Source organism: Cyprinus carpio, chromosome B23, assembly GCF_018340385.1.
Source record: "Cyprinus carpio isolate SPL01 chromosome B23, ASM1834038v1, whole genome shotgun sequence".
Lineage (NCBI taxonomy): Eukaryota > Metazoa > Chordata > Actinopteri > Cypriniformes > Cyprinidae > Cyprinus > Cyprinus carpio.
This window is the reverse complement of record NC_056619.1, coordinates 8,645,780-8,661,676: the sequence shown is the minus strand read 5'-3', so window position 1 is coordinate 8,661,676 and position 15,897 is coordinate 8,645,780. Positions and strand designations below refer to the sequence as shown.

The 15,897-nt window shown below is 35.1% G+C and overlaps 1 protein-coding gene across 1 annotated transcript in view; it reads right to left on the bottom strand.

Moving 5' to 3' along the window:
* Positions 1-371: 371 nt before the first annotated feature.
* The window catches only part of LOC109108138 (phosphatase and actin regulator 3-like), a 31,881-nt gene continuing 16,355 nt past the window's right edge, over positions 372-15,897 (bottom strand). Inside the window, exons 2-12 of the mRNA XM_042751488.1 lie at positions 14,960-15,121; positions 12,528-12,683; positions 9,601-9,813; positions 9,297-9,516; positions 9,039-9,181; positions 8,644-8,797; positions 4,504-4,559; positions 3,433-3,494; positions 1,495-1,635; positions 1,188-1,264; positions 372-910 (exon numbers count right to left, since the gene is read on the bottom strand). Coding sequence (XP_042607422.1) covers positions 895-910; positions 1,188-1,264; positions 1,495-1,635; positions 3,433-3,494; positions 4,504-4,559; positions 8,644-8,797; positions 9,039-9,181; positions 9,297-9,516; positions 9,601-9,813; positions 12,528-12,683; positions 14,960-15,121 — 1,400 coding nt within the window. The 3' untranslated portion in view covers positions 372-894. The remainder of the gene's footprint in view (positions 911-1,187; positions 1,265-1,494; positions 1,636-3,432; positions 3,495-4,503; positions 4,560-8,643; positions 8,798-9,038; positions 9,182-9,296; positions 9,517-9,600; positions 9,814-12,527; positions 12,684-14,959; positions 15,122-15,897) is intronic.

Here is a 15,897-nt window from a genome sequence, read left to right as displayed (position 1 = left end):
CAAAATACTGTAGATGGGAGGAGGAAACTCACGATTTACTTCTGGTTTCATGGCTGAGATAGTGAGACAGATGTCCTGCAGTGTTCTCTATTAATACACACACACTATTATTCAAAAAAAAAACTTTTCAACATTGATAATAAATCTTTCTTGAGCGGCAAATGATTTCTGAAGGATCATGTGACACTGAAGACTGGAGGAATGATGCTGAAAATTCAGATTTATTTCACAATATTACTGATTTTACTTGATTTTTGATAAACTAAATGCAACCTTAGTGAGCATAAGAGACTTTTCAAAAATAAAGCCCTACACTTTTGAACTGTAGTGTGTGTGTATATAACCAAACTTAAAAAACAACAACACAGAAGTATTTCCAAAATTGTATTTTAAAGACAAGTAGTGCTTACAAAGTTTTTTTTTTTTCAAGTGATGACATGAACAACCCTGTTCAAACGGACTTTTGTACAGTAAATATGAAATTCATTTATAGCAGGCTTATTAACCCTCAAGTATTTTTTTTTTCTTTTCTTTACTTATTTTTTTCAGAGTGGAGCTGGTTACATGTACACAAACATTTACCCAGAACTGAATCGTCTTTTCTTAGCAGTCACTGAAATGCAGTCCAGTCATAAAAACATCAAACAGTCCTCTGCCGCTCCACTCTGTCAGCCTCAGGTTAAATGTATCTGCAGATGTTCTTCAGGTTTCTCCTGTGGCCGCCCGCGGTGGAGACGCAGCCTCCGGCGCTAACCGCACCCAAACACCACTCGGCCCCAGGGTGCTGGAAGAATAAGGGAAGCCCATGGACGAAGCCACGGCTCTGAAAGAGACACCGCCAGGATTTTAACGAACGCCGCTTTCAGCATTTTCTTCACAGAAGAAAACCCCCTCTTAGGGCCTGTGAAACCTGATCAAGAGGAGAGAAATCAACAAAGGTGCCTTTCGCAATCACAACCACCATATGATTGGATGACACTGTTGCATCAATCAGTTATTTTTAGTAAGATCATACATGAGAGCTCTAATGGCCACTAATGTCATGATTATGTTGAAAGGAACATGTTATCCAAAACCACTTGTGTCAAGGTGACACGTTCATGATTTTTATACGCAAATGCATTTGTGTCCATCATTTTTGATTTTGTGGATCTAAAAATGGCTCAGGCACATACTCGCATACTGACCTCGTTAGATGTTTGCTCGAAACATGGACCTCCATCTCGGTGCTTTTGAACTCGTTTAGCTCTTTACGGATGGCCGCCTGTGGAATCGCAAATAAAAGCCACTTAAACGCATCCTCAAGTGACATGTGCACTCCATAATGAGTCGAGTTGCTTTTTAGTTGCTTCACAAATATAGTGGGTTTAGAAACCTTGAGAGAACCACTGAGAATAAAGGAAAGCCAATTTGCCTCTGTGTGCTGTTACTGAATGAAAGACTGACCACAGATGTAGTGTAAAGATTTGCTGAGGTCAGCTCTTGGTCTCGTACCTTGTCAGCTGCAGACAGTCTTGTCCAGGGTTTGTCAGCTCTCCTGTCGTAGTCCTGGGCTTTGGCCACCTCCACGTAGTCACTGAAGCGGATCAGAATCTTTCTTTCTCTGAGTTCATCCACTGTCGGCCTCTGGTTGAGCTGTGAGAGGAACAAAATGATGCTGTTTGTGGGGCTGCAAAGGTTCTCAGATACAGGTCTAATGTTGCAAGTAATTCATTTTTGGACTAGAATAGGACTAGAGTCACTATTGACCAATGAAATGGACTGTTTCTTCTGGTGACAAGACGATCCTTAACATGCTTTTTTATCATCATACTCAATTTCATTCTTTATTTCATTTTATGTTCATATTGCTCTTTATATCACACTGTTATTTTGAGGTAAACTGCTGATTTTTTTTTTTCTTTTTTAACAATAATGTAGGCAAGCCATAATGATTCAAGGTAAGTGTATTAATCGAAAGTAAATAGCATGAAATTAATTATGTTATAAAATAATAATAATAATAATGTTATACAACTTTATATATATATATGTGTATATATATATATATATATACACACATATATGTGTGTGTGTGTGTGTGTGTGTGTGTGTGTATATATATATATATACATGTGTGTGTGTGTGTGTGTGTGTGTGTATGTATATATATATATATATATGTGTGTGTGTGTGTGTGTGTGTGTGTGTGTGTGTATATATATATATATATATGTGTGTGTGTGTGTGTGTGTGTGTATATATATATATATATATATATATAAAATTATAAAAATAACTCCAAAATATAATTATTTTTATTGTTGTCATTGTTATCGTTGTTCTATTGTTTTATTATTGTTATTGTTGTTTTTCGCATCATCATTAACAAAAAACAGCAACAATGTGTAATTTAAAGCACACACTGAAAAAATGTGCCAAAAAACTATATTATTCCAAAAACATAATAATAAATCATTCAATTTTATTATTTAGATGTTCATTTTACTTTACATGTTGCACCTCTGTTTTGAGGTAAATTTCTGATTTTTTTTTTCTTCACAAAAAAATAATAATAATGTAGACAAACCATAGTCATTCATGCTGTGTATTAATCAAATGTAATTAATTAGTAATTAACTGCATACTGAAAATACGCCAATAAAACTATATGACTAAAATATAATAATAATTGTTATTATTGTTGCTGTTTTATTGTTGTTAATGTTGTTGCTGTTATTATCATCATCAACTACGAATAATAACAACAGTTTAATTTTTTCTGCAATTAATTGCACATTGGGGGAAAGAGCAATAAATAAATAAATAAATACAATATGACTCCAAATATCATAATAATGATGAATATTTAATACATTCAGTTTCCTTCTTTAGATGCATATATCCTTTAGGCCTTTTTCCCCCCTATATGTCACACCCCCATTTTAAGATAAATTGCTTTTTATGTTACCATAAAATAATGTATGCAAGTCATAATGATAAATTCTAGGTGTATTAAAAATAATTCAATAATGTGATTTATTGTACACTGGGGTAAAAAGAGCCAAAAAACTATGACTCCAAAATGTATTATTTTTGGTCATTACAGACATGCTGTTAAATATCCCAAGCATTGAGGTCCTGCTTTGTTCCTGGCATGTCAGTGATATTCAATAGTGTACTTTAACAGAGGTCCCCTCAGTCTGATGCAGCTCATTCTGAACATTATTATTCCACACAAATTTCTTTACCCTTCTGAAAACGTCTTTATTCAGCTCTAGGTGGTGTTTTATAATGTCTTTTTGTGAGTAGTAATGTTAGCAGCAGCAGCAGTCAAAAGTGTCATTTTACAGACCAACAGCTTCCTTATAAACAGTGACCAGCATTTATTCCCAGAAATTAGAAAAATGAAGCATGCTGCAAGTGAAATGAACCTGAAGAGAGCTTGTTTACCTTTCTGTTCAGTCTCTGTTTGATCTCTCTTCTTTCCTCCTGCTCCGTCTGATCGTTCCTCTCTGAAAGAGCCAAAGAGAGACTCGGTGAGGGTGATCAGTCACAGAGCTGCTTGAGCAGTGCCTCATATACTCGATGATAGTCTGTAGTGATTTTGTGTGAAATAACTGATCACATTTCCACCTTAACAGCCACCAAAAACTTTTAATTAATAAAACACTTAATTTAAGTGCCGATTAAAGATATGATAAAAAAAACTTTTTTTTTCTCACTGAGTAAATTATTTTGTGTTCTATTTATTATTATTATGATTATGTATATTCATATATATAGATTATAACATTTTTAATTATATCAATATTATTAATAAAACATTTCATTTAAAACATTTAATTTCACTTAAGATTTAAAGTATATATGTATAATTTATATTATAAGATTACTTTATATACACATACATAATATTATGTTTATTTATTTACAAATATAAATGTAATTACAATGAAGTAGCAATAGTGATATTATTACTGTGCAATATCATAAACAATATTCAAAATTACATAATATTTCAATTGTTATAAATAATACACATATTTATATATAAAGATATTAATTATTTACCAAATATAAAAATCAATACAATGAAGTAGCAATTAAGTGCTGATTTAATTATTAAATGCTACTTTAAAATATGATATTTAAAATTAGCATTTATTATTATTTTTTATAAATGTGTTTAAAAATAATATATTTTATAAACATTATAAAAAATAATATATTTTTTAAAAATAGAATATTTTATATATATTTGTATTATATATTTTACTATTATTATTATTGATGTACATATAATACAATAATAATAAAATATATCTATTTAACAAATACAATTATTATTACAATGAAGTAGCAATAGTGATATTATTACTGTGCAATACTATAAACAATATTCATTAATAACAGAATGTTTATTATTATTACTCACAAACAACAATTGTTGATACATACATACATTCATTATTTACATTTCTGTGGATGTGGGTCATTTTTATCGCGTAGCCTGATACTCACGTTTCAAAATATTCCTGCTCTCCAGCTCTTCGACGGCCGGCCGTTGACTGAGTCTCCTGCGGAGAAAGATGAGAACAATGTTTTGAACCATGCTGTCCCGCGCTGAAGTGAGATCCAGAGGGGACGCTCAAAGTCTCTCCGTCCTTTGTGTTCAGCCTGACAGCTATTACTCCGCATCTGGATGCAAAACGAGCACCTTCGCTAAATAAACACCAGCTATTAAGACGCGGCGCTGATGAGACTCAAATGAGTGAAAGTGCGCTCGGTGCAGATGAGCTCGTGCTGCTTGCCTTGTTGTGTTTTTTTGAACAGACAGGCGCGCGCTGAGTGAGCGCTGCTCCACGCGCTCTTTGTCATGCGCTCTGTCTCTCGTCTTTGTAGTAGCGCACTAATTAGGTTGAGTCTTTTTATTGTTTGAGAATCACTTATTTGAATATAATATGATGACAAATACCATTTAGAAATTGTAGATCTAAGAAACTAGGTCACTCCTATGCAGTAGCCTGTCTTAATATATTCTATTAAATATTAAACTCACTTTTTATAAGCAGAAATCCTTTAGTGAGATTTAGTCGATAACATTTCACACTTACATGAACATGGGGTATATTTAATAATAATAATAATAAGATAGATAGGTACTTTAGTTTGAGTTGATGTTGCCATGTGATACACATTCAATTCTGACAATTCAATTTAAATTTAAATGATTAAAAACATTTTTATGTAATATTCCAGGTGTTTGTTTTTTCCCTTTCTCTAACCAAAATGATTCACTGGGAATATTGTTTTAATTGGCAATCAATTTACACTTTATTTTCCCTGTCGCTAATCTTATTTTTTTAGCCTCTTAATCTTTTTAATATCCCTAATTAAAAGCCAGTCTTCCAGGAAGAGACTTAATTTAAATCAAAAGCAAAAACAATAAAAATATAATAATTTAAAAATAAAAAGATATTTTATTTTTCATTACATAACTTAAATTCAAAGTTATTTATTGAAAATGATAATTATTTTATTTATTACAAATTATAATTGCAACTATTGCTTTGTCTCACTAAAACAGTATTCTGTTTGATATAAAATATGATATAATATCAATGATCTTTACTTAATATCTTAATGATTTTTAGCATAAAAGAAAAATCTATCATTTTGACCCATACAATATATTGTTGGCTACAAATATACCTGTGCTACTAATGACTGGTTTTGTGGTCCAGGGTCACATATATAGCTGGCATGACTCAGCTATATTATGATTTGCATTAGACTGTAAAAATTGCATGTCGACTCATGGAAAATTACTGTACGACTTCTTTCAAATGCACTATTTATTAGAAATACTTTGCTATGCAAAGCTATATATTGAGATCTGATTAATTATAAGGCATTTAACAACATTATTTTGCATTCCAGCCATTGCAACACTGCTGTCGCTCATATAAGCTGAGTAAGACGGGATTCCAGCAGATGTGGCGGCGTTAATATTTCATGAACTGAAATGGAGAACTACTCCCAAAGCCCCTTTGGAAGCTGCCTGGATATTATTGACCTGTATCACGAGTTGCCTAGCAACAGTAGCTTCCCCGTGAATACTGAAACAAAGAAATCTACCCGAGCAATGCTGGAAGCTCGTGCCATTGGTCTGCATTATGCACCGGTCATTAATCAGACCCGTTTAATTAACGGATGGATGGCAGTGCACTTTATCCAAACATCTTTCCATCAATAAGGAGAAGCTGCTATGAGTGCTACAGTAAAGTACGGCCGTATTTGGTATTCACTATGGCATGCAGGGTGGAGGTAGAGATGGAGGAGGGGAACATGCACTAGCATCCATTATTCACCAGTCTGAGCTCTAAAAATAGCTCCAGCCGTGTCTTTCTTCGGTGGTGGAGTAGAGCACGGCAAGCCAAAGATAGGAAGGTCATGACATGCTGCTGCAGCAAAGTGTCACTGTGTGTTTAGCTCAGACTTCAACTTGTGCTGCAGGTGCACTGACCGTCACACTTCACCGCTGGCCTAGATCAAGTGGACGGCACCCATTTACGCTGACTATCACAGTCTTAATACTGTACATGTTTCTGGGATTATTGTGAACTATTTATCAGCGCGTGTTAATCATAAGAACAGAAAATATCTTTATAAGACAATACATCAAGATGCTCTAATAACACGCTCTACATTTGAAACAACTGTCCTTCTCGGCTGACCTGACGTGACCTGATCCTTCGCATTTAGACAGATGTACAAGACTGTGTAACGGCTTCAGAAAGGGAAAGAACTACTTAAAATTTAAGTGATTTGGAAATGATAACATTTTATGTCAAAAATTAATTTCCCTCATGAAGAAAATGAATGGAAATTTTTATAACAATTATAAGCACTATTAGCACTGTATTAAGCAACCCCCCCCCCCCCACAATAGTCTATGACTTATCAAGCATCCAGAACTCTTTCACATTTTAAAGTCATTTATTCAGAGTGCATCATATGTGTTGCTGTGCCTGAAGTTAATCTAATGTAAACACCTGTGTCAGCACTGCTTTCTCCTCAAATCCTAATCTGAATCACATCTTTGTTACAAATAACTTATGGTTCTCACATTACATAACTAAGGATGGCCACTTACCATCGTTGCTCATAATATTTAAGCACCTCGTGTCTGTCACTGTGGCCTGAGCAAAGCTCTCTTATAGCCTGAATTAACCTAGACATAATCAGCATTTCTTCTAAAAGGGCTGTTCTCAAAGGTGACAAATACCACAGCTGATTACATAAGACTTATCCTGACAAGATCTGTAATTACACGAGGCTCTGCTGGCCTTCCTCCGCTGTTTTTCCTCTTACACCTAGTTGTAAAGATCAGACACTACATTGCTTCTATCAGAAGGCTGAAGTAGTAGATGTCACAGTTTATGTTTGCTGCGGATCTAACGGCTGAGATTTTGAAATGCCATACTGAAAATGTAAATATGCATTAAAACACAAAGCAAAACACAACAAAACCAAAAAAAAAAACAAAACAAAAAAGCAACACAAAACAACACAGCAACAACAAAACAAAGCAAAATAAGCCAAAAAACACAAAGCAAACGAACAATGCAAAGCAAAACCAAACAAAAACACCACATATCAAAGCAGAATAAACCACAAAACAATTCAAACATTGCAAAGCAAAACCAAACAGCAAAGCAAAACAAAACACAAAACAAATTCAAAGCTAAACTAAACAACAACTCAGCAAAACCAAAGAGCAAACAATATAATACAACAAAGCAAAACAAACAATGCAAAGGAAAACCAAACTACAAGAAACAAGCAAACACAGCAAAGCAAAATGAAATAAAAAAACTAATAAAAAGAAAACGAAAAACACAACACATCCAACCAAAGCAAAACAAAATACAACAAAACTAAACAAAAAACAATGCTACGAAATTATAGCAAAACACAATACAACCAAGCACAGCAAAACAAAATACAACAGTTTAACAAAAAACACAAAGCAAAAATAAAAGAAAGTTGAAGCAATAAACTGTGCAAAACAACACAGCAAAGCAAAACAAAACCATATTAGTGTATATTTAATAAATAAAGTTTCTCTGCCACAAATATGAGCAGTGCACCACATACTGAACTGAACTTCTGAAGTCAAAGGCAGGTGATGTAATCAAATATAATCGAATGAAATCTGTAGTGGACTTATTCACTCAGATGAACTCCAATCCTCAATCAACCGTAATCCCAGTTTCTCCTATGTACCTTACATCAGATTACAAGCCAATGTACACATACTAACACTTCCTTTGCATGAAATCTGTTTTCATAATCTGTTTCACAAGTTCACCTGTTCACAAAATCCTTGTGTGATATAGGTAAACAGATTTGCTGTCTGTAACTGAGGATATTAAGCACATGAATCAGCTCAAGCGCTAAGCTTCCCTGTGTAATTAATGGATAAAATTTAGTAGCTAAATGAATATTAGAATTAAGGCTGACAGTTGATTAAAACAGATTTGTTTCGGTCTCCTGAAGATGACATTTTTATGTATTTCCAAAAAGGTCCTGAAGAGGGCAGTGTAATATTTTATAAACTTACATATACAGTACAGTCAACATGTATTTATGACTTACTTGGCAAGCTTCATTTCAATCTGTTGACGGATCTCCTGTCTCTCCTGGTCGCTCCGTGCAGGAAAAATGTTCCTGTCCTCCAGCTCCTGTTTGCTGGGACGATTCCGAAGCTTCACAGACAGCAGCTCCTTCCTCATCCTCCTTGGCAATGTACCTGCACACGTTTGTCATATAACTCGTAATTTACTGACAGAACAACCTAAAGTACTTCAGATTTCCAGACAGAATGACCAATGATAGATTTCTCTTGCTACTTTTATTATGCAACATGAAAAAACACAATGATACAATGACAATATCATGGCAAACATACAAATTCTAGCTGATCTTCTAGCTAGAATAAATAATTGCATTATCTAATGACACCTTAGGTGTAAAAAATGCAGTAAACCCACCGGAAATGACAGACTCGTTCCAGCTGTCAATGTCGTAAATAATTCCTGAAGCATCAGTAAAGCAGTTGTCCTGTCGAACATTTTCCTTGTTTTCCTCGGCTTCCTTTCTGCTCTCACCATCTCCACTTGGCTCTCGTTCAATGCTAAAGAAAGAAAAGGAATGAGACACGCTGTAATGTGATACATTAGTAATAACGTTACAGAAAATACTTCTTAAATTTTGAAACTGAGCAATAAAAATAGGTCTGACACCCTCACCTGTCCTGTCTGAGCTTTGTTGCCAGTGCTCGGTGCAGTTCTTCTATTATACAGCTAGGGGGCAAAGGCGGGTGTATGCTACCTATATGTGGTGACCCCACGGGATTAGTAAAAGGCCCTCTTAAAACCACAGGACTGGGGCCCTCAGGGACTCTAGGCAGTTCTTTTTGGAGAAAAGATTTTGAATGAGGCACTGATGCGATGACGATTTTACCTGGGTCTGCGGAAACCAGAAAATGCATTCATATACTGCAATATTATCTAATAATTTAATCTGAGTTTCATTATGTGACAAAGAGCATACCTTCCTCCATGCTTAGATGAGAAGCAAGACTGCCGTGGCCGCTTGGAGGAGACTGTTCCTGCAGTTCATCATCCTCATCTTCCTCTCTGTCTTCTTCATCTTCCTCAACATCTTCATTCTCATTTTCAGAGAGAACCGCCTCCTCGTCCTCCTCCTCTTCCTCATTTGAATTTGGCTCTTCCGTTGACTCATTGTCCTGTACAGAATCTACCACTGATAGGAAACAAAAAATCTGTTTAAATGATTAGCAACGGAATTCAAGGATCAGTAATGCTGTTTAGTTTTAAAGGATTATATTTGCAAAAAATAATGAATGTTTTCAGACAGTTAGGCCTGCCCCAAACTCAAATGTATTTAATAAATAACGTTGTTGTTGCTTTGTTTTTTATTATGCCTTATATGCTCAGCATGGCTGCATTTATTTGATCAAAAACAATGTACACTTTAAAACAACTGTTTTCTATTTGAATATGTTTTAAAAATGTAATTTATTCCAGTAATGGCAAAGCTGAATTTTCAGCATCATTACTCCAGACTTCAGTGTCACTTGATCCTTCAGAAATCATTATAAATATTCAATTCACCATTCAATTGTTAATAACTGTTCTTATTATCAATGCTAAAAAAAAAAAAAAAAACATTTTTGCTGCTTAAAATTATTGTGGAAACTATGATTGTTGAATATGAATAAACAGTTAAAAAGAACAGCATTCATGTTGTTTTGTAACATTATAAATGTTTTTACTGACACTTTTGATCAATTTAATTTGTCCATGTTGAACACAAGTGTTATTTTTTATTTATTAACTTTTTGAAATACTTTAAGTACACAAACCTTTGAATGGTAGAGCATCATGGCTTCCAAAAAAATTATAAAACAGAAATAAATGTTTTTAACACTGATAATAAGAAATGTTTCTTGAGCAGCAAATCAGCATATTAGAATGATTTCAACATGGCTGCTGAAAATTGAGCTTTGCCATCAAAAAATAAATTACTCGAATATACTCGAATGACAGTTATTTTAAATCTTTGCAATAATATTATACAATATTACTGTTTTTTTTTACTGATTTTTGATCAAATGAATACAGCTTTGCTAAACATAAGGGACTTTAATTTTAAAAAGATAAAAAAATTCCTTATAGTGTGTGACCAATAGTGTGTGTGTATATATATATATATATATACAAACCCGATTCTATATATATATATATATATATATACAGTACATATACAAACCCGATTCCAAAAAAGTTGGGACACTGTACAAATTGTGAGTAAAAAAGTAATGGAACAATTTACAAATCTCATAAACTTATATTTTATTCACAATAAAATATAGATAACATAACAAATGTTGAAAGTGAGACATTTTGCAATGTCATGCCAAATATTGGCTCATTTTGGATTTCATGAGAGCTACACATTCCAAAAAAGTTGGGACAGGTAGCAATAAGAGGCCGGAAAAGTTAAATATACATATAAGGAACAACTGGAGGACTAATTTGCAACTCAGAAGTCAAGATGGGCAGAGGATCACCAATTCCCACAATGCTGCGGCGAACAATAGTGGAGCAATATCAGAAAGGAGTTTCTCAGAGAAAAATTGCAAAGAGTTTGAAGTTATCATCATCTACAATGCATAATATCATCCAAAGATTCAGAGAATCTGGAACAATCTCTGTGCGTAAGGGTCAAGGCCAGAAAACCATACTGGATGCCTGTGATCTTCGGGCCCTTAGACGGCACTGCATCACATACAGGAATGCTGCTGTAATGGAAATCACAACATGGGCTAAGGCAATACTTCTAGAAAACATAGTCGCTGAACACAATCCACCGTGCCATTCGCCGTTGCCGGCTAAAACTCTATAGGTCAAAAAAGAAGCCATATTTAAACATGATCCAGAAGCGCAGGGGTTTTCTCTGGGCCAAGGCTCATTTAAAATGGACTGTGGCAAAGTGGAAAACTGTTCTGTGGTCAGACGAATCAAAATTTGAAGTTCTTTTTGGAAAACTGGGACACCATGTCATCCGGACTAAAGAGGACAAGGACAACCCGAGTTGTTATCAGCACTCAGTGCAGAAGCCTGCATCTCTGATGGTATGGGGTTGCATGAGTGCGTGCAGCATGGGCAGCTTACACATCTGGAAAGGCACCATCAATGCTGAAAGGTATATCCAAGTTCTAGAACAACATATGCTCCCATCCAGATGTCGTCTCTTTCAGGGAAGACCTTGCATTTTCCAACATGACAATGCCAGACCACATACTCCATCAATTACAACATCATGGCTGCGTAGAAGAAGGATCTGGCTACTGAAATGGCCAGCCTGCAGTCCAGATCATTCACCCGTAGAAAACATTTGGCGCATCATAAAGAGGAAGATGCGACAAAGAAGACCTAAGACAGTTGAGCAACTAGAAGCCTGTATTAGACAAGAATGGGAGACCATTCCTATTCCTAAACTTGAGCAACTTGTCTCCTCAGTCCCCAGACATTTGCAGACTGTTATTAAAAACAAGAGGGGATTCCACACAGTGGTAAACATGGACTTATCCCATATTTTTTGAGATGTGTTGATGCCATGAAATTTTTCCCTTAAAATGATACATTTTCTCAGTTTAAACATTTGATATGTCATCTATGTTGTATTCTGAATAAAATATTGAAATTTGAAACTTCCACATCATTGCATTTTGTTTTTTTTCACAATTTGTACAGTGTCCCAACTTTTTTGAAATCGGGTTTGTATATATATATATATATATATATATATATATATATATATATATATATATATATATATATATATATATGTATATATATATAATTCTATATATATATACATATATATATATAATTAAAAAATTATATTATTATTAATTATATATATATATATAATTAAAAAAAAGCACTCACCCGTAGGGAGATTGTCTTGCTCTGAGCTGAGGTACTCCATGCTACTGATGCTGAGAATGGGCCCCTGAGAGCCAGGCAGCCGGATCTCAGTATCGGAGATGCCCTGGATGGGAGAGCTGGGGTCTGGAGAGTGAAGTCCACAGGCCAAGGCCACATCTGCACACAGAGGAACAATGCATTAGATTGATCTAATCATAAACATTCATCATCATAAGTTATGCAACATATATGTACGCACGACAGGTTTCCTTCACACACACTCACGTAGCTCCATCTGTGCCATCTTCTGGCTGACATGATGTGGGTAGGTGTTTGTGACTTGGTCATTTGGGGATGTTATTTGAGATCTCCACAGGGGTGCTAAACTGAACAGCTATACATTCTGCCGATTGTAAACCTCTGGCTATTGGTTTCTGGTTGTTAACTCCAAATGATCTCTAATAAAATGCCAAGGGTTCATGTATGGCTGCTGTTGGCTGAAGCGTTATGCAGATGGACAAATGCCCTTTCAGAGTTTAGAGCCATGTTAAAGTTTACACAGGCCTAAATATAAGATTTATGTATTTGAATTGCATGTACTATAACATTTCCATCCATTTGGATTACATAGTTTTAACACAAACTAATAAAGGTGACTCGTGTATATCGGTCATACATAAATATTTTTGAGTGTAGTTGCAACTTTACTATAAATTAAATAGTCCAATAACAGATCTAGAAACACCTGCCATTTTTCCCAATTGAACAAAATGCCAAAGATGCTTTATTAAATACGACAAAAATGGATGTTGATTAATACATTTGCATTTTGGATTGGTGGATTTGAACCTGGGTGCCCATAAATGTTAAATAAGAAATCTAACATTAGACTCTAACATCTTACTCTGAGTGTTTACTCATCCACATGTCATTCCAAAACTATGACTTTCTGTGTGACAAAAGAAAATATTCTAAAAAATGTTCCTAAATGAGAGTCAGTGGGATCTGGAACAATACTGGACCCCATTGCCTTTCATTGTATGGACAAAAAACAGTTCTTCAGAATATCATGTTTTATGTTCCAGAGGAGAAACGCAGTCATACAGTACAGGTTTGGAATGACATGAGGGTGCGTAAGGCCCATTCACAATAATAAAGAGAACTATATTAGCGTCCACAGCAGCGGACGATATTGTCTGTGCATATTCTGTGCACACTCGTCTGCCGCTTTATATTCTTAAACCCGTTATAGCAGGATTGATTCTGACTGAGTGTCAATGTTATGTTTTTCTCATTCATCAGCTGTTATAGCTGTGGTGTGGACTCTGCTATTCTTTAATACTGAGAACTATTTTTTGATCTATATCTTTATAGTTATCTTTATAGTTATCGTCCTTGAATTTTTGGGTGAACTATCACTTTGAAAGAAGAATAAAGTAGTGAAAAGCCATTGGTTTACCTCTCTAAAAATGGTGACACCTCTGCTGTTTGTCGTTACAGGATTGACTTTGCCCGCTCATTCCCAATCTTAACACCATCAGATGTTTAGCTAGCAATCCTCCCTCATCCTCTGCATGCATCTACTATCATCTGTGTATCAATTCCTCCACTAACCTCGACTGAATGATGATGATATTGTCTCATTATGTAACTAAACTGTTTCTAAAGCTGCCTGCTATCAGTACACTCATTTCACACTTGATTAACAGATCTCTTGCCTCTGGCACTGTTCCATTAGAACTAAAAATTGCTGCTGACACCCTAAGTCTCAGGAAACTTTGTCTAGGTCCCTCTGTGTTAAATAATTATAGACCTATCAAAAACCTTTTGCTGAACAGAGCTGTTGCCTCTCAGCTACCACACCAAGTGTCTTACACTCTGTACAAGCCTTACCAGGCAGAATATTGTCCTTTATATACAGTAGCAGGGACAGCTCTCTGCAGGGCCATAATTGACCTCCTCCTTTCTGCTGAATCAGGAGTGCTTAATATTCAACTCCTTCTGGACTTCAAGTCTTTATTGGATTCTGTCATTTAGATGTTGGCATCACTGACACTGGAAACTCTCCTGTGGTATGGTTCTTCAATGACAAACAGAAGTTTCTCCATTCTCTAGCACTCCTGTTATCTGCGGTGTCCCCCAGGGTTCTGTTTTAGGTCCTCTTTCTTATAAATTAATGTCTTTATAGATATTGGTTAAGTCCTAGTTAAGGTTGCACTGATATTAAAATTCTGACCAATATTGATAAGCCGATAATTATTTTCATGTTATGTCCAATAAGCAATAAATAGTTGATATTAAAATTCAATACTTTAAGTCTAAATAAATTCAAATGAAAAACCTAGAAACTAAAATAAGTTATTTTAAACAGCACAAATTAACATTTACATTACTCAACCTTCAAAAAAAGATTAAATTAAAATAAAAGGGCAACAAAGACCAGCTTGTCTTACCTGTAGAGCTCTGTTTCAACTTCTCATTTTTCTTTTTCCTCCATTTCCATGGCCTGAAAATACGCCCCAGCGTGGCCAGCTTGCTGTGGCGCCGGATGGGAGGGGTGTGGACTGCACTCACCAAACAGCTGGAGCGGAGCACCTTCTGCTGCTCCATCACATCTGTAACACACAAGACAGACAGGAACAGTCAGCATCTAGCATTGACATCCATTGGTGCGACAGATGATACTGATTTCGAACATCTATACAGAGACTCAGGGTAGGTCCATGAGATGGCAACTTGCTGCTTAATTTAGAAAAGCACCTAATCTGATTGGGGCCATGTTTCAGTGGATTTATTAGTCTAAAGCCCATTCTGCTCATTTAAAACTAAAGAGCAGATTATAAAATAGATGGTGACACACTATTCTACCTATGGAGAAAGTGAGATGAACTTTAAAGACCACACTGAATCAAATGTTTGTTTTGTTTTTTTTTCAGCTTTAGAAGTACTTTAAATACTTGTTAAAACTTTAGAAGAATTTTACATTATTGGTAACACTGTGTAGGGACCAATACTCCGTGCCTATTATTAACACATTGGCTGTTTATTAGAATTATAAAGCACATATTCTGCATGACCATATTGTCATCCCTAATCCTACCCAATACCTAAACCTAACAACGACCTTACTAATTATTAATAAGCAGCAAATGGTTAGAATTGGACCTTAAAATAAAGAGTGACCATTTTATTTTATATTTAGGGTACATTATGGGTTCATTGAATGCAGAAACAACTGTTGTGTGTTGTCACAGGATCAACTCCGGATTTCTGAATTTCCTATTCATTTCAGAAGCACTTTAAATACTTAAGAAATATTTTTTTTGTTTTTATTTTATTTTGACACTTACTGCTGTCTGTCATCACAGGATCAAGTCTGGGTTGCAGATTT